Source organism: Hemitrygon akajei, chromosome 8, assembly GCF_048418815.1.
Source record: "Hemitrygon akajei chromosome 8, sHemAka1.3, whole genome shotgun sequence".
In the NCBI taxonomy this organism is placed as follows: domain Eukaryota; kingdom Metazoa; phylum Chordata; class Chondrichthyes; order Myliobatiformes; family Dasyatidae; genus Hemitrygon; species Hemitrygon akajei.
The window spans coordinates 18,864,672-18,890,780 of NC_133131.1; the positions used below are offsets into that span (position 1 = coordinate 18,864,672).

A 26,109-nucleotide genomic window follows, 5' to 3' on the forward strand; every position below is an offset into this window, starting at 1 on the left:
AAGAAATTAAGAAATTCTGCAATAGAGGATGATTGATTTTTTTAAAATGAGAGTGGTGCTGACTTTTTTCTTTCAATATTCTCTTAAAGTATTGAGTCTTTGATACATCTGCTGGGCAACCCCATGACACTTGGCCCAGCAAAATATTGTTCTTGTCTGATGCTTGACAGCATAGAACTATTCAGCCATCAAAACACTGCATGTCTTTATTTGATTATCACCCTTACACTTACAGTGGAAGCTTTTTATGGGACAATGTAGCATAGCGGCTAGTGTAACACTGTTATAGCACCAGCAACAAGCATTCAATTCCCACCATTGCCTGTAAGAAGTTTATACATTATCCCTGTGATCATGTGGGTTTCCTCCAGATTCTCCAGTTTCCTCCTACAATCCAAAGTCGATGGGTTAATTGGGCAGCATGGGTTCATTAGGCCGTAAGGGACTGTTGCCATGCTGTGCCTCTAACTATATAAAACAGTAAATAGGATATTGTAAATGTAAGGAACAAATTAGATTTTCTTCCCCAGCTTGTATTTTGTTCACTCTCTGATGCTGGTTATAAATGGATGCCACATTTAGTAGTGAGTTGCTTAAGGTATGTGAAATTCCATCCATTTGGCATCTTCTTTTTCCTTCATGATTGAGAATGAAAAGCGCAATTTACATTCTGCTCCCCCCCCCCCCATAATGTTAATGAAATGATCTGTAAAATCATTCAGATTGAGAATTGGAAGTGGCATGGAACTGGAAGTTTAGGGTCAGCCCTACAACATGAATGAAGGTGCTGCATAAATTCGTCTGCGTCTACTCTCCAGTGTAGAGACCAGCATGTGGTGAGCACCAAATGTAGTATACTAGATTGGAAGAAATGTGAATGAAATCACTTTTAACTGAAACGACAGCTTGGGTCTCTGTATGGTGGGATGAGATGAGGTAAAAAAGCAGATGTGGAATCTTCTGCTGGTTGCATGGCAAAGTACCATGAAAATGGGAGCATTTAGTGGAGATGGAAGAGTGGATCAAAGTTTTTTTTAAAGAGAATAGACCCTTTTGAAAGGTGGAAATGAAGAAGAAAAGAGAGTGGAAGAAAACGGAAATTCATTAAAGGTAGTTTGAAAGATTAGCAGCTCTTAAGTTCCTGGGTATCAACAACTCAAAGGAACTATCGAGCCCAACACATTAATGCAGTCATGAAGAAGAAACGCCAGTGGCTCTACTTCGTTAGGAATTTGAGGAAATTTAGTGTACAGCAAAGACTTGCAAATTTCCTCAGTGTTGGGTGGACAGCATTCTGACTGGTTGCATCACGTGCTGGTATGGATCCAAGAGGCTGCAGAAACTTGTAGACTCAGACAGTTCCATCATGGACTCAACCATCCCTGCCAACAAGAGCATCTTCAAGAGATAGTGCCTCAAGAAGGTGGCATCCATCGTTGAAGACCCTCACCATCTTGTATATGCCCTCTTCTCGTTAGGACAATCGGTGAGGAGGTACAGGAGCCTGAAGAGCCACACTGAATGTTTTAAGAACAGCTACTTCCCCTCTACCATCAGATTTCTGAACAGTCCATAAACCAGTGAACACTACTTCATTATTTGTTTTTTGCACTATTTATTTATCTTTGTAACTTATAGTAATTTTATGTCTTGCACCATATTGCTGCTTCAAGCAACAAATTTTACAATATATCTCACTGATGATGCTGCCTGGAGGTCGGTGACTAGTGGTTCAACACAGGGATCTGCACTGGAACTCCTGCTCTTTGTGATTTTTATAAATAACTTGGGAGAGGAAGTGAAAGAGTGCATTCATAAGTTTGCAGGTAACATGAATGTTGGTAGCATTGTGGATGGTGTAGAAGATTTTGTCAAGAGTAACAACAGGGCATTGATAGGATTCAGAGTTGGGTTGAGAAGTGGAAGATAGAGTTCAACCCAGGAAAGTATGAAGTGATTTACTTTGGAAAATTGAATTTGGAAGCAGAATACAGGGTTAATGGCAGGATTCTTAACAGTATGGAGGAACAGAAGAATCTTAATGTCCATATCCATAGATCCCTCATGTTGATAGAGTTGTTAAGAAGGCATGTTGCCCTTCATTTGTCCGGGGATTGAATTCAGGATGACGTTGCAGATCTATAAAACTTTGGTTTGGCCACATTTGTAATATTGTGTACAGTTCTGGTTGCCTCATTATAGGAAGAATTTGAAGCTTTAGAGAGAGCAGAGGAAAATATTGTCCAGATACAACACAATACAGAAATTAGGAGAATGGAATACGAAGCAGATTGGGGGAAAAGAAATTATTTCCATTGATGCAATGAATAAATATGCTCTAATGTTCTTAGTTATCTTTCTACATACTGAAAAAAAAGACTCTTGTTCTTAATTGTTCTTTTATTTTGTTCTGCATTAGCATCCTCAATGTTAAAATGGTTGGCACAACATCATTGGTGGGAGGGTATGAACTTTGCTGTATTGTTCTATGTTCTGTAATTATCCTCTTTCACAAATGCAAGCTATCCATTCAGTTTATGCTTACCTGAGTGCTGAAAGTAGGGAAGGCATTGCTTCATTTGCTTAATCAGATGCAATGTTCAAGGGACATAAAACAGTATAATAATATGCCAAGCATGATGCCAAATTAAGCTAATCCTTTCTGTCTGCACAAGATCCATATCCTACCAAGAGAGTGTCATTTCTATATTTTTAAGTGATAAAGGGCTCTAATATGTACCTACAATGAGAGCTATTATATTCATAGTTCTGTTGAGTCATCAGTGTAACTGATTGCATAATGCACTGCTTGCTTGTATTTAAGTTTGAGTGTATTTTTTCCCTAGAAGGCTCTCCAATAGTACTCTACAAGTGCAATCTAACATAGTCATAACATATGGATACACCAAACAGACTACCGATGTTGGAAATCTGGGGCAACACACACAAAATGCTGGAGGAACTCAGCAGGTCAGGCTGTATCTGTGGAAGGAATTGAGCAGTTGATATTTCAGGCTGAGACCCTTAAGTGGGTTTTAATGAAAGGTCACACCCTAAAATCTTGATTGTTCATTTCGCTTCATAGATGCTGCCTGACCTGCCAAGTTTCTCCTGCATTTTGTGTGTGCTGCTCATGAAATATAGATTGTTAGTAAGCACTTGGTGCTTGAAATAAATTATTTAAATAATATGCAAATTTGGGTTAAAGGTGCAACAGACATTCAGATTCCCTTGGGCTGAAAATCTGATCTGTTATCCCAAAGCTTAATCAGTAAGGCATGCATCTGGTTATTTACGTGACCATTTACATCTTGCACATAACACGGTTATCTTTTCATTGCTTTGTTCTCTGCATTGCAGCTGTTAAATGTGCATGCAGAGCTAGTCAGTAAAATCAGTGTATATGTTAAAATGTAATGACTTGATGCAATCCTCTTGGCTGCTGTTTATAATGCAAAGCCATCCAATTAGTTTCCCTTTGTAGCCTAAAATTTAGTGTCCTTATTCTATCATTGAACGGAGCCCAACTTTGATATCATTGCTCATTTGATCATGGGTTGATCCTAATGCTAAATTTCATTTAGCAAAACAGAATAAATAGTTTTGCATAAGTGGTGTTTTCTCAAATTAGGATCTGTTGTTCCAGCTCTTTTTATAGCAGCTGGCTTTCCTCTTAATATGTGCAAATAAAACAAAATTTCCTTGGTGAAGCATAAACGGATAATTTGCTGCAGAATGGAGATCCCAAAGGATTTAGTGGAGAAATAAAGAAAGCCAATAACTAAAGAAAAATAAAAGTAAAATTTAATGAAGTAAAATGTGTCCCTCGTGTATGAGTTTACTATTCATGTAAATAGTTCAAAGGTGAAACTAGAAAAGCAACAAACTGAGAACAAATAATTACAAGGAAGCTAGCAATATAATGATGAAATATTATTTGAACATTTGTACTTGATGGAAAAAGTAGTTTGAAACTAAAATGGGAAAGAGTATTGTTAAATACATCACACAAAGTGTCATAGGATGACACCAGGACACAGTCACAATTAATCTTTTGGCTAGAGAGGGTAATAATAAGATTATTAAATAATGATTCCAAAGGCAAATATATTTTTATATTATATATTATTTATATATTTTATATAGAGTTGATTATTGACTATAGGAGGGGGAAACTGAAGGTCCATGAACTAGTCCTCATTAGGGGATCAGAAATGGAGAGAGTCAGCAACTTTAATTTCTTCAGTGTTATCATTTCAGAGGATCTGTCTTGGGTCTAGCATGTAACTGCCAACACAAAGAGGGTGCAGCAGTGCCTCTACTTTCCTAGAGGTCTGTGTAGATTTGATAGTCAGAGGCTTTTTCCCAGGGCTGAAATGGCTAGCACGAGAGGGCACAGTTTTAAGGTGCTTGGAAGTAGGTACAGAGGAGATATCGGGTAAGTTTTTTACACAGGATTGGCGAGAGCATGGAATGGGCTGCCGGTGACGGTGGTGAAGGTGGATACGATAGGGTCTTTCAAGAGGCTCCTGGATAGGTACATGGAGCTCAGAAAAATAGAGGGCTATGGGTAACCCTAGGTAATTTCTCAGGTAAGGACATGTTTGATACAGCTTTGGAGCCGAAGGGCCTGTATTGTGCTGTAGGTTTTCTATGTTTCTAAAACTTTGATAAACTTCTTTAGATGTGCAGTGAAGAGTATACTGACTGGTTGCATCGCAGCCTGGTATGGGAATACCAGTGCCCTTGATCAGGGAAGAAGTCTACAAGAAGTAATGGACACAGCCCAGTCCATTATAGATATAGCCCTCCCCACCAATGAGTATATCTGCACACTGAGTGTTAGTAGCATCCATCATTAAGGACCCCCAGCATCCAGGCCATGCTGCCTTCTCATTGCTAACATCAGGAGCCTCAAGTCCCTCACTACCAGGTTCAGGGACAGTTATTACCCCTCAACCATTAGGCACTTGAGCCAGAGGGGATAACTTCACTCACCCTGACACTGAACTGATTCCACAACATTTGGACTCACTTTCAAGGACTCTTCAAATCGTACTTTCAATATTTATTGTTTATTTATTATTATTTTAATTTTCATTTGTTTTTTCCTCAAGCTGAGGTGTAGGCATAGCCAAGCATACTCATTACTCAATTGCCAGGAACTTTCAGACTATTCTAGTGGTGTTTAGTATTGTGATTTTCTGAAAGTTTACATAGATGTTGCTGTGTAGACCTAATTGTTTAATGCTATTGTGTAGTGACTTTGGGATGATACCAGTTGCAGATATTACTTTTGGGACTATTTGTAGGACTCTGACTCTAAAACTGAATCAGGCTTGTATTTATGGTAAGGTATGGTGTCTTTTATGTGTTCGTCTTTTAAAACATGATTTTGGTGAATGATGGTTGTTGCTTGATTGTCCCTATGTAAGTCATCAGATTGAGTTAAACTGCTGCAGGATCCTGTAATGTGTTGGATTGTTTCTGGTTTCTCTTGGCACTTCCTACATTTATCATCTTGAATTTGTCGGTCTTTTATTGTGTATTTTTGGTCAATTTTTGTGTTAACCACCTGGCTCTGTATTGCCATAAGGAACCCCTTTGTTTCTGGGAAGAGGTCTCCGAGTTTGAGCCAGGTGTTCAGTGCTCCCTTATTGACATCTAGTCTGCTCAGAGCGTGGGGATGTCTTCCATGGAAGGTCATGCTCATCATTGGTTAACTTTTTCTTCTTTAATGATAATTTCTTCATATTATTATTAATTATTTTTATTTTTGTATTTGCAGCTTTGTTGTCTTTTGCACATTGTTTTTTTATTGCCCATCTCTGTTGTGTGCTATTTTCCATTGATTCTATTGTGTTTCTTTCTATTTACCATACTTGTCCAAAAGAAAATGAATCTCAGGCAGTATATAGTAACATATATGTATATATTTTGAACTTTGAAAGGCAAGAAGTGCTCCTGTGGCAGGCATCTACGCCTCATTTAATGACGTGTTCAGTGTCAACAAGCAAATTGAGAACCTGTATTGGCTATCAAGAATAAAAGGGAGTTTAAGAACTCCAGCTAAGCTGTAATGTACTGTTTCTAACATTTGAATTTAGAAAGCCACACCTATTTGTAGGCCTATTAGAAAGGGATAACCAGCAGAAAACTGAGTGAAGTTCTTTTCAAGTAATAATTCTCCAATATGGGTAATTATTAACTGTCAATTATCTTGACAGACGTCAGTGGAAAGAAATATAACTTATTTTTCTTTTCATCTGACTCATTTGGTTACCTTTCCTCTCCAATTTCATCTCCAGTTTCCACTCTTCCAAGGTATTACCTGTTGCTAGATAAGCTACTCCTAATATGAGCCTCATTGTATAATGCTGGGAAGGCATTAATAAAATGAAAGTCCTATCTTAAACTGCAACAGAAATTAGTAGAGACCATTGAGAATCAGGAATGTTGACTTTGTAAATTTCTTCTTCCTTGTATTATGCCATATATATATTTGTCACATATAATTAAAATTACTGATTATATTGAACGACCAATCTTTAAAAAAATGTGCAGCGTACTACTGTTCTGTGCATTGATTAATTCTCTTATCAGCTGTTAAGACTTTAAAGAGTAGCTTTAAGTATTTATTTGATATAAGTAATATTAATAGTTGACTCATAATGATTTCCTATCACACTTTTATTAATTATAGAAGAACCAAGTACCACATCAGTATTTAAATTGAATTTGTGTGTAAAATCCTTCTGACAAACTGAAACATTTGATTTTGCTGCAATTGGAATTTATTTTTTGATGTATAAAATATTTTTAGTCCTTCTGTTTTTTAGTCTCAATTGCAAGGCTAGGCAGGAACTCAAAGCATGAGCCATCTCTTTGTCTCACCCATGTCTCCATTAGAAAGTTCAACAACAAGTAATCTTGCCAGGAAGACAGTTTTGGACTCTTATGGATATTCTTGTAACTATCTGTTCCAGATAAATAATTGTTTTCTAAGTGTAGACGTGAACAATTTTCTGCTGCTCCTAATTAAGTCAGTGATATATAGTTGATGACCATGGAATAGAAATTGTATTCCATGCACATCTTGGACTATGTTTTGATCATTTATGTGTGTCCATCTTACTTAAATTGAAATAATAAATGTATGGCTTTAAAGCACTTGTGGCTGTCAGCAATTTTATTACACAGAATGCGGGTTTGAAAAATTGAGACTTCTATTTCATAAATGAATGACGTGACAGTCTTCAATCTAGCTTCTAGTATGCCATCCATTTACTTTGACAAAATTGCTGTGTCCATTGAATGCCTATTACATCAGTTGGAGTTTGAACAGCTTTTAGGACAGACTCCTGACAAAACTGCCTACTTTGCAGTAAGCAAGTTGCTGCTAACAGAAGATTATTTGTAGAATCTTTATGAAGAACATCTGCAAAATAAATAGAACACGTGTCTGAAAAAGCAACATCAGAACCAATAAAAGCATATTACTAAAATACAATGAGTGGAATACATTTATATACAAACGTTAATCTCAGTGATTTACAGCTGTGTAATGTTCAGTTGTGATTCATCAGGGAAATTATCCAGTCGGGTCCATTCTAGCTGGAAAATGATGCTAATTAATTACATGTTGATATGTTGTCTAATGAAACCATTTGCACCTGATACAGTTTTTAACTGTGGATTCCATGTATTTTAATCATCATCACCAAATGGCTGTTACGCTGCTGGCATTTAGGCAGCAAATAAGGTCCTCCATCTCTGTTTGTCATTAGCCATGTTTTCTGTTGTGCCCCAGGTGTGGTTCAGGGTCCTCATTTCTGCCTCTACGGTACAGCACCAATCTGTGGTCTCCCATGTTTCCTCCGCCCTTTAGGGTCCAGTGAAGTACTTTCTTGATGTTGGAGTTGCCCTCTCTTCTCATCAAGTGCCCAATCCATCTCCAGTGCTTCCTCATGATGACGGTGGCTATGTCTTTTTAGTGACACTGAAGGAGTAGGGCATATTTGGAGAACTTTCTTGGCCAGAAAATGCAGACAATCTTCCTGAGGCTTATGGTGTGGAAGGATGACAGCTTGGCGAAGTCATTCTCTGTCATACGCCAACATTCTGACCCATACAAGTGTGCGGACAGATCACGGCTCTGGTACAGCTTCACCTTGGTGTGGATGCTGTACTTGGTTGATCTCCATATGTTGTCACTTGCTTCCCTTTCAACCTGACTCTCATCAGCCTACTGTCGATTGCTTTCCACTCCAGCAAGCACTTCTCTAAATGGTAGCTACACCGTCATGATGGTGACCATCTTCCCTTCCTGAGTATAAAACGGTTTCACCAGTTGTTGCCTTTAATCTGCCAGACCCTGTCCATCTACTTTCACTGACACCCAGTATATGAAGATTGTAAAGATGCAATTCTGCAGTTTCTTGTGCTCGTTTGCCAGTGTTGTACATGGTTTGTACTTTCCAATAACTTCCTCTCAGTTTTCACTACTGTCAGTCATGCAAATCCCAGGTGGATACTCAGGGATACCATAACACAGATTATATATATATATATATATATATTGCTCTTTCCATAACAATTCTGTTTTGACCAGTCAGGGTTGTTAGCCCTGAGCTGAACCCCCGAACCTGGAGGACTGGTGAACCACTCAATCTGGCTTCTATCCTTTGATCTGTTTGGCATAGGTGACCCTACCAAGAGTCAAAGCACAGGGCCCTGACACCAGCCAACATGGCTCTCTGGGTCGTTGAGGCACACAAGCCTCCAAAACCCTGTGACAATGTTGTGATCCTCTTGGAGGATATATTTGAATGTTGTATTAATGAAGTAAAGCCACTGGTAAATAATAAACATCAGTAAGTTTGCAACTAACATCAAAATAGGTGTTGTGGTGGATAGTGGAGAAGGTTTTCTAAGGTTGCAACAGGATCTAGATTAACTGGGAAAATATGCAAAGGAATGGCAAATGGAATTTATCTCTGACAAGTGTAAGGTCAGAAGAAATTTTGGGAAATTAAACCAGGACAGGGCATACACAGTGAATGGTAAGGTCCCAGAGAGTGTTGTAGTACAGGGAGAATTGGGGAGTATGGATGCATAGTTCCCTGAAGGTGGTGATACAAGGTGATGTAGAAGACGTATAGAATGCTTGTCTTCATTAGTCAGGACATTGACTACAAGAGTTGCGAAGTTGATGAGATCCCACTTGGAATAGTGCATACAGTTTTAGTCGCCATATTATAGGAAATATGTAATTAAGTTAGAGAGTGTGCAGAAGGGATATTGCTGGTCTGGATAGGCTGGGACTGTTTTCCCTGGAGAAAAGGAGGCTGAGGGGTGACCTTTATAGAGGTTTATAATCTCATCTGTGGCATCAATAAGGTGGATAATCACAATCTTTCTTTCTCTGGAGTAGGGGAGAAAAACTGGAGGACAAAAGTTTAAGGTGAGAGGGGAAAGGTTTGAAGGGGATCTGAGGGGCAAGTCTTTCCAAGCAGAGGGTGGTGGGTATATGGAACAAGCTGGCAGAGGAAGTGGTCGAATTTTGCTAGGTTCATGGTTAGGAAAGGTTTTGACAGATGTGGGCCAAAGCCAGGCAAGTGTGGTTAGCTCAGGAAGATACCTTAGTATGGATAAACTGGGCTGAAGGGCCTGTTTTCTGACTGACTGATTAGGAAATGGTGACAGCTCAGAAATGAAACTTGGCATGATGACTGCATAGTAATTAATGATTGATTGCACTAAAATTTGAAGCAGATGATATATTTCATTTTATGATTAAAACGTTCAGAGTAAGAGTGTAAAATGTTTTTATTGTGATATTTAGCTTAATGAGATTAGGAAAGTAATGACAATGACATATCGTCTGGGACTAACCAGTACCACTGGGGTGTCTAGACTGTAGCAGAGCTACTCTATTTTGAGTCTGTAATTATCTGGGGGCTTTAATTGCAATTCTAATGTCCTATTTTGTTCTTTTTTGTTTCTTAAGGATGAAAGGTGAAATCCTTCAAGTTGGAATTGGTTTATTATTGTCACATGTATTAAGAGAAAAAGTTTTTCTTATGTATTGTTCATACAGATCAAATAACGTGCATTGAGGTAGAACAAGGTAGTGCAGAATAAAGTGTAACAGCTACAGAGACATTACCACTTCTACTTTTTTATTTACAGGAGGCCATTTGGTTCATCTATACTGTGCCTGCTCTCAGCAGAACAGACTGTTAGTTCCATTCCCCTCCTATTTTACCTGTAGCCCTGCAACTTTCTCTCACATACTCATCAACTTCCTTTTGATTGTTCTGCCAATGCAGGATAGTTACCAATAACCAATTACCAACATGTCTTGTAATGTCGGTAGAAACCAGCATACTTGTTGGAAGTCCAGGCAGTCATAGGAAGAATGTGCTAACTCCACACAGCTGACTCCTGAGGTTGGGATTCAGCCCAGGCTATAGAACAACTTACTGTTCCACCATGTTATCAGATTGTACTAAATACATTTTTTATTAATTACATATTTTAACCCATTCAACTTTGTTGACCAACTCAATGAGCTTCAAAATTATATTTGATGTGTATTGTTGAATTAGTGCAGTGATACTGGTTAAAAGTCAGTTATATGCTTTGAGTATCAGGGTGACATATTAATTTCAAATCCGAAACTTGACATATTGTGGTGATCTTTAGGATAGTTTGAATTTAAAGATAGCACAGTTAGTATGCCATGGCAATTTGTAGTTATAGTTATTTATCTCTTTTGTCTGTTTTGTTTCTCTCTCCTGCCCAACCCCAAGCCCTCTACCATCCCCCCCCCCAACCTGCCATTGCCAATCTCTTGTATTTCTGATACATTATTGATCCAACACGTAGTCAGTGAATGATTGCTATTTTTGTCTGTTTCAACCCTTCCCTTTATTTCTGTGTGGTAAAATTGTATGAAAGATTCACAACCTTGTTTTAACTCGTTTCATTAATACAATGGATTCTGGTTAATTGGGACACATTGGGACCGGTACATTTTGGCCCCATTAAGTAGTTGTCCCAATTGACTGAAGTTTTATGGAAATAGTTAAAAAGCATAACAAAGACAAATTACCATTTAACTAAGTAACAAATAATGCATTTAAATTAAATGCAGAACAATACAACTACAGTATTCTACACTGTGCATTAATTCCTAATAGTCATTGACTGAAGAATTCATCCCTGCTGTGTCCATATGTTAAACAGTAAATGAACAAAATCAGCACAGACATCTACTGCCGATAATAGACTACCTTCATCTCCTTCCTGCATAAAGTCAAAATAAAAGAACAACACAATCAAAAATCATTGCTTTTTGAACCGGCATACATTGCCTCAAATGGATACTGCACACTAGTGAACGCAACTGATTCCATTATGTCTAACATCTGTTTCTGGCATCTCCAAGCCTGAATGTTTGAAGCCACAGTGAGCAAAAACAGTTCTGAATTGTCTTTCTACTTCTCGCCAACAATCAGTGACAAAAATCACTGCTTTTTGAACACAAATACATGCTACTGACGCTATTCAAAAACTGTTTGCTCTAAGCACGTAGAGTCTAACAGCCACACAAGTGCATGCAACTGATGCTAGTTAAAAACCGTTCAGCAACAGCTTTCTGTCCCAATTAAGCGACGTAGTGTTCCAAATAAACGAAAGCATTTCAGGATGTATATTGTATACATTTTTCTGACATTAAATGTACCTTTAACACCTTTGAATCCAGCTATTTTCTCGTATGGTTTTTGTTCTTTAAGGAGTTGTCTCAAATAAGCAACTGCCCAGATTAAACAGAATCCACTGTATTTGCGAATCTAAGTTATAAAATTATGAAAATACTTTGTGTTTTCCATGTAGTTTAATTTTTCATGTAATTTATAGCATAGTGAACAGCTTCTCTTCAGAACTGGTCTCTCAATCGATACAACGCTCCCATGGGCTTAAAAATTAAGTAGAATTATTGTTTTTTTTAAATTACTGAAAGCATTTTATTTTAAATAGATTGAGGTTCTCTAAATACAAATATTTAGTACATTTCAAGAGAATAGTTAATGAAGTTTTGAAAAATTATGTCACCCTTTATAATTTGTAAAGGAAAAGGAAAGACTCGTTGACCTGGGCTGGCAAGAAATGGCCACCTAGGCACTGAGGGTTTTGAACCAACATGAAGTGATTTGGTCATCTACAAAATGAGGTAAACTTACAGGCTGGAAGAAGAATGTAGAGAGTCTTCAGGCATATTAACTTATTTGACAAGGACTAAATAGCATTTAAAATGAGAAAAATGTGAGGTAATCCACCTTGGAAAATATTATAAGTACTTTTTTAGATGGCATAAGGTTGTAGAGTGAAAAAGTTCACAGGAGGTCATTATACAAAACCATTGAAAGTTGACGTGCAGGTTCAACAAGCAATTATGAGGCTAAATGGCATGTTGGTTATTACTGCAGGAGAATTTGAACATATAAATAAAGTTGTCATACTTCAGTTATGCAAGACCATAAGACATAGGAACAGAATTAGGCTACTTGCCCATCAAGCTTGATCCACCATTCGATCATGGCTGATTTATTATCCTTCACAACCCCATTCCCTGACCTCTGCCGGTAACCTTTGTCGCCGTTACTAATCAAGAGCCTATCAACCTCAATTTTAAATATATCCAATAGCTTGACCTCGAAAGCCCTCTGGCAAAATTAAGACCATAAGATATAGGAGCAAAATTAGGCCATTTCATCTTGACTGATCCAGTTTTCCGCTCAGCCCGAATCTCCTGGCTTCTTCCCATATCCCTTCACAATTGGTCAAGGATCGATCAACCTCTGCCTTAAATATATACAAAGATTTGGCCTCCACAGCTGCCTGTGGCAAAGAATTCCACAGATTCACCACATTTGACTAAATTCCTCCTCATCTCCATTCTAAAAGGACGGCGCTCTATTCTGAGGCTGTGTCCTCTGGTTTTAGACTCTCTCAGAATTGGAAACATCCTTGCAACATTCACTCTATCAAGGCCTTTCACCATTCAGTAGATTTCAATGAGGTCACCCCTCATTCTTCTCAATTCCAGTGAATACAGGCCCAGAGCCATCAAATGCTCTTCATATAACCATATAACAATATGACAAGCCATTCAATCCTGAAATAATTTTTGTGAACCTCCTTTGAACCCCCTCCAGTTTCAGCACATCCCTTCTCACATAAGGGGTCCAAAACTGTTCACAGTACTCCAAGTGAGGCCTCACCAGTGTTTTATAAAGTCTCAACATTACATCCTTGTTTTTATATTTGAGTCCTCTTGAAATGAATGCTAACATTGTACTTGCCTTCCTCACCATAGACTCAACCTGCTAGTTAACCTTTAGGGATTCCTGTACAAGTTCTCCCAAGTCCTGTTGCACCTTTGATTTTTGTATTTTTTCTCCATTTAGAAAGTTGTCAACCTTTTCATTTCTTCTACCAAAGTGCATGACCATACACTTCCTGACAATGTTCCATCTGCCATTTCTTGCCCATTTTCCTATTCTAAGTCCTTCTGTAGCCTTTCTACTTCCTCAAAACTACCTGCCTCTCCACCTATCTTCATATTGTCTGCAAACTTTGCAACAAAACCATTAATTCTAACATCTAAATCATTGACATATAACGTAAAAAGAATCTGTCCCAATACAGACCGCTGTGGAGCACCACTAGTCACCAGTAGCCGGTCAGAAAAGGCTCCCTTTATTCCCACTCTTTGCCTCCTGCCAATCAGCCACTGGTTTATCCATGCTAGAATTGTTCTTGTAATACCATGGGGTCATAGCTAGTTAAGCAGCCTTGTGTGGCACCTTGTCAAAGGCCTTCTGAAAATCCAAGTATACAATATCATCCAATTCTCCTTTGTGTATCCTGCTTATTACTTCATAGAATTCCAACAGGTTTGTTAGGCAAGATTTTCCCTGGAGGAAACCATGCTGACTTCAGCCTGTTTTATTATGTGCTTCTTGAAAGATCATTACTAATGCCTCCACAGTCTCTTCAACCACCTCTTTCAGAACCCTGGAGTGTACACCAACTGGTCCAGATGACTTATCTACCTTCAGACCTTTCAGTTTCCCAAGAACCTTCTCTCTAGTTATGGTAACTTCTAGTTATGGCAATCAAAACAAGAAAAAAATCTGCAGATGCTGGAAATCCAAGTAACACACACAAAATGCTCAAGGAACTCAGCCAGCCAGGCAGCATCTATGGAAAGGAGTACAGTCGATGTTTCAGACCGAGACCCTTCTAAAGGGTCCTGTGCCTTCCGAATTGCTTCCAGAAATTCAAGCCATTGCTGCTCTGCCATCATCCCTGCCAGTGTTCTTTTCCGATCATTGCGTGCCAACTCCTCTCTCATGGCTCTGTAATTCCCTTTAGTTCATTGTAATACTGATACATCTGACTTTAGCTGCTGCTTCTCAAATTTCAGGGTGAGTTCAATCATATTATGATCACTTGCCCGTAAGTGTTCTTTTACCTTAAGCTTAAATTTCTCCTTATCTCTGTTCTGAAGGAACATCCTTGTATTCTGAGGCTGTGCCCTCTAATCCTAGATTCTTCCACTATTGGAAAATTTCTCTCCACGTCCACTTTATCTTGAAATTCAATAGGTTTTAATGAGTTCCCTCCTCATTCTTTCAGCAAGTATAGGCCGAGAGCCATCAAGTGCTCCTCAGACATTATCCCTTTCATTTCCAGAATCTTGCTCATAAATGTCTTCTGACTTTCTCCAATGCCAGCACATCCTTTCTTAGATGAGGTGTCTAAAACTCCTGATGATACTCCAAATGTGGTCTTACCAATGTCTTATAATGCCTCAACTTTACGTAGGGCCACATTGGATAGATCTGGTTCCCAACCTTAGGAATGTTCCATATATGATGGAGCGATTGCAACAAATTTACATCAGAATGATTCCTAAAATGGTGGGTTTGCTGGATAAGAATTCAAGCAGATGGAAAATTTAAAATTCTGCATATTTTAATGAGTTCCTCTAAATATTCTCTCATATTTAGAGATGATATCATTGAAATATACAGAATTCTTCAGGGATGTTGAGACTGAAGTATCCAGTACCAGGGTTCAGTCTCAAAATAAGCAATTGGCCTTAGACTACAGAGAGTTGAAAATAATTTTTTTTTACCGAGAGGGTAAAGAATCTTTGTCTTGAATATACTCAACAATTGAACCTCCATTGCCCCCACAAGTGCAGAATTCCAGAAAATGATAGATACTTAGGTGGAAATAATCCAGAAGATATGTAGCTCAGGTGATTGATGGTTGGGTTGAGTTGTTCTCCAGTCTTGGCGATTGACTTGCAAACATTTTTTCACCATGCGAGGAGACATCGTCAGTATACAGTCTCTATCCATGAAGACCAAGAGAGATACAAAGTTGACTGGGCATTAGTGAAAGTCATGGCGCAAGTGAACACTCGGCATGCAAGAGTATTCCTAGAAGTGTGGTTTTCCATGAACAATTCTGTAAACAAACATGTAGACCTCGATCCTACTTATGAGCAGATGCGGGCAGAATTCCAAACCACAATGCACAAAGTTCACCGCACAACCAATCAGTGACAAGATTTCTTTCCCACATTGCAGCTGAGCTTTCGGAATAATTGAAAAGTCCATAAAGGCCAAGCATTCAGAGGACACACCACAATCAACAGCTCACCAACAATGTCTTCACACTTGGTGACGAAACATTTGCAAATAAATTTCCAAGATTAGAGAACACTCAACCCTATGAAATATTTTAGATATTAAGCAAATTAAGAGATATGAAGTTAGTGTGCGAAGTGTCCCTGAGGTGAAAGATGAACATGTGTAATACTACAGAAAAGCACAACGGGCACAAAACAGTGTAACTCTGCTATTTCTTATGATTTGTAATGTTCTTAGGTTATCATAAGAAAAAAATTGGCATACTACAGATGTAAGAAATGCCTCTAACAGTGTACCAGGTATTTTGGAGGGAGTGAATGTTGAGCCAATTTTTAGCAAAGTAGTTCATCTTAGACCTTGGGAAAAAGGATGCCTGTTCCCAGGCCACCTTCATTTATTTGCTGAAGACCTGTAGTAGGTAAATAAAAATAGACTATATCTGTATGATTAATTTCTTGCTGTTCTCTTGCATTCTACTGGGACACAGCTGAAAATGTGAAAGTACTATGCTAAATATATTTCTCAGCAGTTTGCATAGAAACAACTGAATATTGAAGTTAGGATACGAATTGCATATAATTTTCTCATTTTAATTTGTTTTTTCCTTTTGCAGCTCAGATCGGCTGATAGAAGACACAATAAGGTAAGGCAATATGAGCAAATTTATTAATATGATTTCAAAGCTTACATGCAAGTTTACACTTCAAGTTCATCCATGAAGTGAATTTATGGTTTGATTCCAAGTACAAAATTTTCTCCTGTCTTGTGTTTTTATTTTATGTATTACAAAATGCAGCAGAAGCTGGGATTTTTTTTATACTCTAATAAAATACATTAGAATGTGACTATGGCTGAGCTCTCTGCATAGTAAAATCAATCACTGCCCAAATCCCAAGCAGATGTGCATATTCTTTTCCAAGAAAAGCACAAATGTAGACTTAGTGTGCTTGCAATAGATTACCAATGCTGCTAGAACACAGAGGAAGAGCAAAAGATTGCCTATTTTGTCTGACTGTGACAAATATTTTAAGACTACCATCCAAAACAGGTATACAATATAATTCTGCATGTGAAACTTCCTCTTAAACAGATACATCCATTATTGTTGATAAATTGACAGCTGAGTCATCTGTCCCACTTTTGGCTACTGATTTAAGGGTTGCCTTTTCACTTTTGAGGATTGACTTGTGATAAACTCAGTCAAAGGAATGGCAAAATGATAATCTCTTCATCTTTCTCATCATTACCACGCAAACTTGTCAGAAAAACCATATGTACAAGTGACCCTAATGCTGCATTCCTACTTACAAGCAAGCTACAACAAGTACCTCCTTCATGTACTTTTACGATTCTGGAATATTTGGGACATAGGGAATTAAAACAGGAATTAGAACTGTCATTACTCTGCCAGTCAACAGATATCAATTCCTGTTCCTACTTGATCACTATATTCACTGATTCACTTTGAGTTTCATACTCCATTTATCAGCACTGCTTCTACCCACAGAAGCCACTTTATTAGATATTCCCGCTTATTAATGCAAATATCTAATCAGCTAGTCATGCAGACATGGTCAAGAGGTTCAGTTTTTGTTCAGACCAAATATCAGAATGGGGAAGAAACGTGATCTAAGTGACTTTGACCATGGAATGATTGTTGGTTCTAGACGGAGTGGTTGAGTATCTTAGAAACTGCTTATCTCCTGGAATTTTCACACACAACTGTCTCTGGAGTTTACAGAGAATGGTACAGAAAATTTCCAGTGAGCCACAGTACCTTGGGCAAAAATTCCTTGTTAATCAGAGAGGTCAGAGGAGAATGGCCAGACTGGTGGAAGGCGACAGTAACTCAGATAACCACACATTATCAAAGTGATGTGCAAAAGAGCATCACTGAACACACACTTCAAACCTTGAAATGGGTAGGCTACAGCAGCAGAAAACATGCATGTTTCCACTCATGTGGCCACATAGTGTAAACCACTAATACAGATTGCAACTAGCTGAAAGCCCAGTGCTTATTTAGTGGCACTCCATTAGCAGCAGCCATCAGCCTTTAAGCAACTGATTTATCCCTCGAAATTTTCTCTCCTTTAAACCATCCCCAACCCATTAAATACACACATTACCCTGTGGCCCAATTTGTGTACCAATTTTTGATTACCTTTTGACAATGATGAACTTCATCCACCAATTTCTCAGTGTTATGTTCCTGTTATATATTCAAGGAGAAGACAGTCTAAAATATAGCAGTTATCATTGTTCTCTTTGTTAATAACTTCTATTTGTAATAAGCTAGAATTTGATTTTGATATCAAACAATATCAATACCCTGACTTGCTGACTTCCTCCAGCATTTTGTCTGACTGGAAATCTGATCAGGCTGAAGAGAGATATCAGGAGGGCAAAAAAAGAGGCTATGAGATGGATTTGGCAAGAAGTTAATTAATGTCATATACATTAATGAACTGGATGATGGGGTGGTAAATTCCATTAGTAAGTATGCAGATAGGTGGCGTTGTGGATAATGAAGTAGGTTTTCAAAGCTTGCAGAGAGATTTAGGCCAGTTAGAAGAGTGGGCTGAAAGATGGCAGATGGAGTTTAATGCTGATAAGTGTGAGATTCTACATTTTGGTAGGACTAATCAAAATAGGATATACATGGTAAATGGTAGGGCCTTGAGGAATGCGGTAGGACAGAGTGACCTAGGAATAATGGTGCATAGTTCCCTGAAGGTGGAATCTCATGTGGATAGGGTGGTGAAGAAAGCTTTTGGTATGCTGGCCTTTATAAATCAGAGCATTGAGTATAGGAGTTGGGATGTAATGTTAAATTGGTGAGGCCAAATTTGGAGTATTGTATACAGTTCTGGTCACCGAATTATAGGAAAGATGTCAACAAAATAGAGAGTGTACAGAGGAGATTTACTAGAACGTTACCTGGGTTTCAACACCTAAGTTACAGAGAAAGGTTGAACAAGTTAGGTCTTTATTTTTTGGAGCGTTGAAGGTTGCGGGGGGACTTGATAAAGGTATTTAAAATTATGAGGGGGTTAGATAGATTTGACGTGGATAGGCTTTTTCCATTGAGAGTAGGGGAGATTCAAACAAGAGAACATGAGTTGAGAGTTAGGGGGCAAAAGTTTAGGAGTAACACGAGGGGGAACAACTTTACTCAGAGAGTGGTAGCTGTGTGGAACGAGCTTCCAGTAGAAGTGGTAGAAGCAGGTTCGATATTGTCACCTAAAAAAAAATTGGATAGGTATATGGACAGGAAAGGAATGGAGGGTTATGGATTGAGTGCAGGTCGGTGGGACTAGGTGAGAGTAATGGTTCGGCACTGACTGGAAGGGAGAGATGGCCTGTTTCCATGCTGTAATTGTTATATGGTTATAAGTTCTTCAGTTATGTTAACAGTAAAGGTGAGAGACTGGTCTGCTTAAAGACCATCAGGGCCACCTCTGTGGAGCTGTAGAAGATGACGAAGATTTTTAATGGGTTTTTTTTCTCTTGGTCTTGACTGGTTATATCATGGATGCCAAACAAAAGAGGGTAGTACATAGTGAGGCTTTGGGTCGTATGCATATTATGAGTCAATTGCAGCTTTAAAACACATTAAGTGCACATTAAGCACTTTAGGCCCCAGGGCCTAACCAAGACATTATTGGAGGCCAAAGAAGAAATTGCAGAGGCCTTTGTAAATATTTGTTTGGTTGTTAGCCACTGGCGAAGCTCCAGAAGACCACACAGGGATTCTGTTGTTCTATTGTTCAAGTAGAGTAGCAAGGACAGGCCAGGGAACTTGACTTCAGTTGCAGGGCAGTTACTGGAGAGAATTCTGAAGAACAAAATCTACCATCACTTGGAGAATCAAGGCCTAATCAGGAATAGTCAGCGTGGTTTTTGTACGTGGGTGTATGTCTGACGAATCTTTTGGAGTTTTTCGAAGAGGTAACTATGGGGTTAGATAAAATTAGGGTAGTGGATGTAGTCTATATGTAATTTAGTAAGGCCTTTGACAAGCATGGCAGGCTGATTTGGAAGGTTAGTTCACATGGGATTCATTGGGAGCTAGTGAGGTGGATTCAGAATTGGTTCGATAATAGGAAGCACAGAGTGATGGATGGTTGAAGGTTGATTCTCCAACCAACACCCACCATGGCTTGTAGGCTGCTCTTGGGGTCAGCATTGGGACTGTAAATGATTTGGAAATTATTATATGTGGCATGATAAGCAAATTTGTGATGACATTAAATTAGGCCTAGGGGTCTCATGGAGAGTGAAGCTGGTTACATTGAATTGCAAAAAGATCTTGCTATATTAGGGAGATAGGCTGAGAAATAGCAAAGGGATTTCACTTTGGATAAACCAGAATAGGAGGGATAAGTGCACAGTTTGCTGAAAGAGGCCCAGCAAGTACACAAGGTGCTGAAGAAGGCATTGAGCATGCAGGCCTTCTGCAGTTAGAGCATCGAGTTCGGGAGTAGGGGAGTGTGTTGCAGTTACTTAAGTTATTGATAAGGCCAGAACTTGGAGTATTGTATGCAGTTTTGGTCACCCTGTTACGGGAAAGGCATTGTCAAGCTGGAAATGGTGCAGAAGAGACTTATGAGGATGTTGCCAGGACTAGAGGGTCTGTGTTATAGGGAGAGATTGGTAACGCTGGATTTTTATTCCCTGAAGTGCAGGAGAATGAAGGGTGACCTCTTTAATAAAATCATGAGGTTTATGGATAAGGTGATCATTGTCTTTTCCCCAAGGCTGTGGAGTCAACCAAGAGGGCACAGATAGGGTAAAAAGGTCAAGTCCTTCCCTGCACCTCGTCGTTTTTTTAGCATTTGTCTGTTTTACGAGGCCAAGTTGCTATCGCGATGCTCAACCCAGCGCAGGCGGAAAGTTTGCAAGAAGCCAGCTGGATTTGAACCCAAGATCTCTTGTTCCGAAATCCGGATGCGGATACCACTACACCACCACCACAGACAAGAGGAAAGAGATTTAAAAGTGACCTGAGAGGTAACGCCTTTACTACACAGGTGGTGATTACCTGGAATGAGTTGCCAGAGGAAGTGATTGAGGTGTTACAGTTGCAACATTTAAGAAGCATTTGGATAGACACATGGACGGGAGGGGCTTTGAGGGTTGTGGATTATATGCAGGCAACTGGGACTTGTGGGGAGGATGCTGTGGTTGGCTTTGACAAGTTGGGCAAAAGGGTCTATTTCTGGGCTGTATGACTGTAATTATTACAGAAGAAGGTGTTACAGAGAAAGTACAGTGTAGGTTGACAATAAGGTGAATGGTCATAACAAGGTAGATGGTGAGGTCAGTAGTCCAATAGTCTTATAGCAAAAGAAACTGTCCTTGAGCCTGGTTGTATGTTCTTTTAGGGTGAGGAGAGAGTGTCCAGGCTGGATGAGTCTTTGGTTATGCTGGTCGTTTTACGGAAGGCAACAAAAATCATAGACAAAGTCCATTGGAGACTCGTTGCTGTGATTTACTGAGCTGAGTCCACAGCTCTGTAGTTTCTTGCAGTCATGGGCAGAGCAACGGCCATACCAAGCCATGATTTGTCTGGATAAGATGGTTTCTCCAGTGCGCTATTATAAATTGGTGAGGATCAAAGGGGACATGCCAAACCTCTTTAGCCTCCTTACGAAGTAGAGTTATTGAGTAAATGCATTTTTGAAATAGTTGCCATTTAGACATCACAGCAATGCTTCCATGCCAACGATCAATCACCCATTTAACTAATCTTCCACTAAAGCAATTTCTTTTCCTACCATATTCTGCCAATTCTCCACTGTCTCCCATTTTGCCTTTATATGGTACTAAATTAATTTTTTTTTTAACTGCAAATGCTGGAAATCTGAAATAAAACCAAAAAAGTGTTGAGTGGTCAGTCGGTCAGGTAATGTAGTATGGAAAGAGAAATGGCTAAGGGGACCATTCAGTAGGTGACCAAAAGAGATGGGGAGGATAAAGGTTGGAACAAAAGCAATTTTTTTGATAAGGTGAAATAATGTGGTAGTTAAGGGACGGTTAGCTCTATGTAATGTGTTGTTAAGTTTATTAGGTCTGGGCCTATTGGAACATGTCAAGTGAGAAAAACATGATAAAAAGGGATCAGCTGGAAATAGTTCAAAGTAAATATATTATCAAAGTAAATATATGTCACCATATACAACCCTGAGATTGATTTTCTTGTGGGCATACTCAATAAATTCATAATAAAATAGTAATCATAAAAGAATCAATGAAAGACTGCAGCAACTTGGGCATTCAACCAGTGTGTAAAAGAGAACAAACTAAAAGAAAGGAATAATAATAATAAATAGATAAATATGCAATAAATATTGAGAACATGAGATGAAGAGTCCTTGAAAGTGAGTCCATACGTTGTGGAAATATTTCTATGATGGGGCAAGTGAAGTCGAATGAAGTTTAGTGCTAAAGCAAACTAAAGGTCAACTGTTAGAAAAATTGTTTTTGATTTTTACAGGCTACAATGTGCCCTATTTATGTAACCTTTAAGCAGCAGTCAACTTCCTTTGTCTTTGTAATGTGCTGTTAGTGTTCTAAAGTCTGTGTATTGTTTCATAGTCTGGGCTATAGGGAATGCCCAGTAGGCCAAATTATACAAAAGAATGTAAAACTTAGAAAAAACTTAAATGCTATGTACTTTCATCCAAATGGAAAAATTCCCTTTGTTCCACTCATTGTTAGAGTGATGCAGTTTACAGAATATCATTCATTTTAGGAGGGGAATGGCTCTGAGGGACACAGACTTTTCAACTAATTTAAGTTCAAGTTCAGTCATCTGACTGAACAGATATACAACCAAATAGAACAATGTTCCTCTGAACTACGGTGCACAAACAAGTAAGTTAATAAAATATAATTTAAAATGCATGGGAAGTGCACAGCATAGGTAAACAGTGAACAGCCTGCTGGCCTAGAAACAAGACCTTGGTGGTGGCAGAGTATTCATTAGTCTCATACATAGCCTGAGGGAAGAAGCTGTTACCCTGTCTGGCAGTCGTAGTCCTGATGCTCCTGTACCCCACTGATGGTAGTGGGTCAAAGAGATTGTAGGATGGGTGGTAGTAATCCTCAAAAATGCTTCAGGCCCTTTGTATACATTGTTCCCAGTAAATGTCACAAGTAGAGGGGGAGTTAGACCATGGTGGTCCTCTTGGCGGTTTTTACTGTCTTGGAATTATACATAGTTTGGAAGTAAAAGAATTGATTATATTTAATTATTTTGAATGTCTCTTCTTGTTCCTAAATTTTTAATTCACTTTAAAAAGCAAGTTTTAATATTTTAATTGTATGATTAATTTTTAATATGTTTTGATTATTTTTCAGTGTATATGAATGTCAGAAATTTTGACTTGTTTTTGAGCCTGAAGCCAGAGCATAGTTAGTATTAAAAACGTTCCTTGGGGAGATAGATGGTTGCACAAGAACTCACGAATCAGGCCTGTTTTATGAATCAAGTTGCTTCTGCAGATTATTGAGGGTAGCTTGCATCTCACCTCAGTGAGCTCAGCAACAATGTATATTGTGGACCATTGTCTCAGTTGAAATTGATCAAGAGTCTTATACAGACTTTGAATTTTTTTTTTGAATTTATGTTTCTTCTGCTCTGTATAATAAACTTCCTCAATATAATTTGACTTCTCTTTAAGTCCCTGTTTGAACATAATGGCTACTATAGGAGTTAGATGAGGATGGCAGGAAGAGAAATGTATCCAGGAAATGCTGGTAAAACCAGCAACTGTAGAACGCAAAACAATCAGTATTGTGGGTCTACGTCCCCTCATCAGAACATATAAGAAAAGAATTGTGTGGAATACAAGGTTGTTGAACTTGAGAGATGTATATTCATTTTATTAGATCATTTGATTTAGGGGCAGAATTAGGCCATTTGGCCTGTCAAGTGTACTTTACTATTTCATCATGGCTGACTTATTATCCCTCTCCACCCCTTTCTCTTGTCTTCTCCCTTTAACCTTTGATGCCCTTGCTAACCAAGAGCCTATCAACCTCTGCTTTAAATATTCCCACAGCTGTCTGCGGAATGAATTCCACAGATTCACCACCCTCTGGCTAAAGCAATTCTTCCTCATCTCTGTTTTAAAGGGATGTCTTCTATTCTGAGGTTGTACCCTCTGGTCTTTGACTTCCCCACTACAGGAAATATCCTGTCCACATCCACTCTGTCTAGGCTTTTCAATATTCAATAGGTTTCAACGAAATTCCCCTCATTCTTCTAAACACCAGCAAGTAAAAGCCCAGAGCCATCAATGTTCCTCATACGGTAACCTTTTCATTCTGGGGATCAGAATCAGAATCACCAGCGTATGTTGTGAAATTTGTTGCCTTTGCAGCAGCAGTGTAATGCAATACATAATAATAGAAAAATACTGAATTACAATAACTTTATATGTATTAAATAGTTAAATAAGTAGTGCAAAAATTGAAATAAAAAAAGTAGTGAAGTAGTATTTGTAAGTTCAATGTCCATTCAGAAAATAGATGGCAGAGGGGAAAAGGAGAAGGAGGAAGCAATTCCTCCTCATCTCTGTTCTAAAGGGATGTCCTTCTAATCTGAGGCTGTACTGTCTGGTCCTTGACTTGTTCTCATGAACCTCCTTTAGACCCTCTTAAATTTGTTTTAAATTTCTTCCCTTCATTATTTGCTCACAAGGGAAACGGCCTTCAATGTCTTTACTTGTTTACAGCTTTAAAAATTCTTTCACTGTTTTGTCATGTGATTTATTTCAGTCATTACTCTGACTGTAAGTATTATCTTCTCAAGCATGGGAAAGATCTTGAACTGAGATAAAACAATGCACATTAAACCACTCATATTTACAAAATTAACTTTATTCAGAAAATTGAACATGTAGAGTGTCTCAATCAGTTTCTTTTGATTTTCTCATCCAGATATCTATGTGGAAAATGTAAATGAATGATTACTAATAAACATTTAGGAAATTGGTGCTGATTTAAATGCATTCCCCCATGACACAGGAACTAATTAATCCCAATGGGTATGTCATTGCTAAAGATCAGAAGTCCCTCACTTTTGACAATTTTATATTGATTCATAGCTCAGTTGCTAACATGAGCATTGAAAGGCCACAGCTGTTAACCATAAAAATATAATCCTTTTAGTGAAAACATCAATGTTTCCTGAAAGCTTTCCATTAATAAACCATATAACACTAAGTAGAAGAGATCAGTCAACTGATTAATCTGGAAACCTACTACAGTATATTGAAATTTAAAGCAACTCAAAAATCAACTGGGCTTGGATCTCAAAATCACAAAGCATACTACATAATAATTGTCTTTCCAATTGCTTCTAAAAATTACACAACAATGAAGTTTTCTCATATCTCCCATTTCATTACAGGAAGGAGACAGGCATCCAAACCAAATCTTGTTATAGCTTTATAGCTGATGAGGCATAACTGTATAAACCACGATTTGAATGTTGCATATTTTTGTAAGTTTGTACTTCTTTTGGTGCTGGTGCTGGTACTGATTGTGTATGATGAGCCATGATCACAGTGAATGGTGGTGCTGGCTAGAAGGGCCGAATGACCTACTCCTGCACCTATTGTCTATTAAGGTAGAATCAGCTAAAATGCAAATTTGACAGGCATCCTATCTACCTGATTTGACTTAATTAATCTCACCCTACCAAAAGGCATTGATTTTAAATTTGACAAATTGCTGTTCCCAATCACGTGCCATCTTACAGACAGCATGAGTATCTTACTCAGTTGGTAAGAGAAATGAGATATTTTAAACAAGAAAAAAAGTTATTTTTTCTTGTTTTATGTGCAGGTTTCTCATTTTAGAAGTGGGATTAATAAACAAGGTTATATTGAGGCTTTCTGCAGTGCAATTAACATATATTTGACAAGTTTATGATGACTTTCTTTTAAAACAGGCTATAATCATTAAGCTAAAAACAATTTAGTTATTTTCAGGACAAAATTGGGCTGGATTCCCCCCATTGTGTCAAAAAGAAGAAAAAATATGAACTGATTAAATTATCTCTCTTCAAGTAGCAGCGTTTACAGCTGCCTCTTGACTTTATTTCTGTATCATGGGACAGAGTGAACTTCATATGGCATGATTTAGGAAAGTCAAAAGGATGTCCCATATTAAACATAAAATATCCAGCAACACGCATAGAATGCTAGAGGAACTCAGCAAGTCAAGCAGCATCTGTGGAAATGAATAACCAAGTTGAAGTTTCGGGCTAAGACCCTTCTCCAGGACCTGAAGAAAGGTGTCGGCTCAAAATGTCAATGGTTTATTTGTTTCCATAGATGATGACCTGCTGAGTTCCTTCAGC

At 38.4% G+C, this 26,109-nt stretch overlaps 1 protein-coding gene across 2 annotated transcripts in view; it reads left to right on the forward strand.

Moving 5' to 3' along the window:
* Positions 1–26,109, forward strand: part of gosr1 (golgi SNAP receptor complex member 1) — a 107,244-nt gene that overhangs the window by 66,721 nt on the left and 14,414 nt on the right. For both annotated transcript variants that reach the window (XM_073053377.1, XM_073053379.1), the window contains exon 7: positions 16,348–16,377. In XM_073053377.1, coding sequence (XP_072909478.1) covers positions 16,348–16,377 — 30 coding nt within the window. The remainder of the gene's footprint in view (positions 1–16,347; positions 16,378–26,109) is intronic.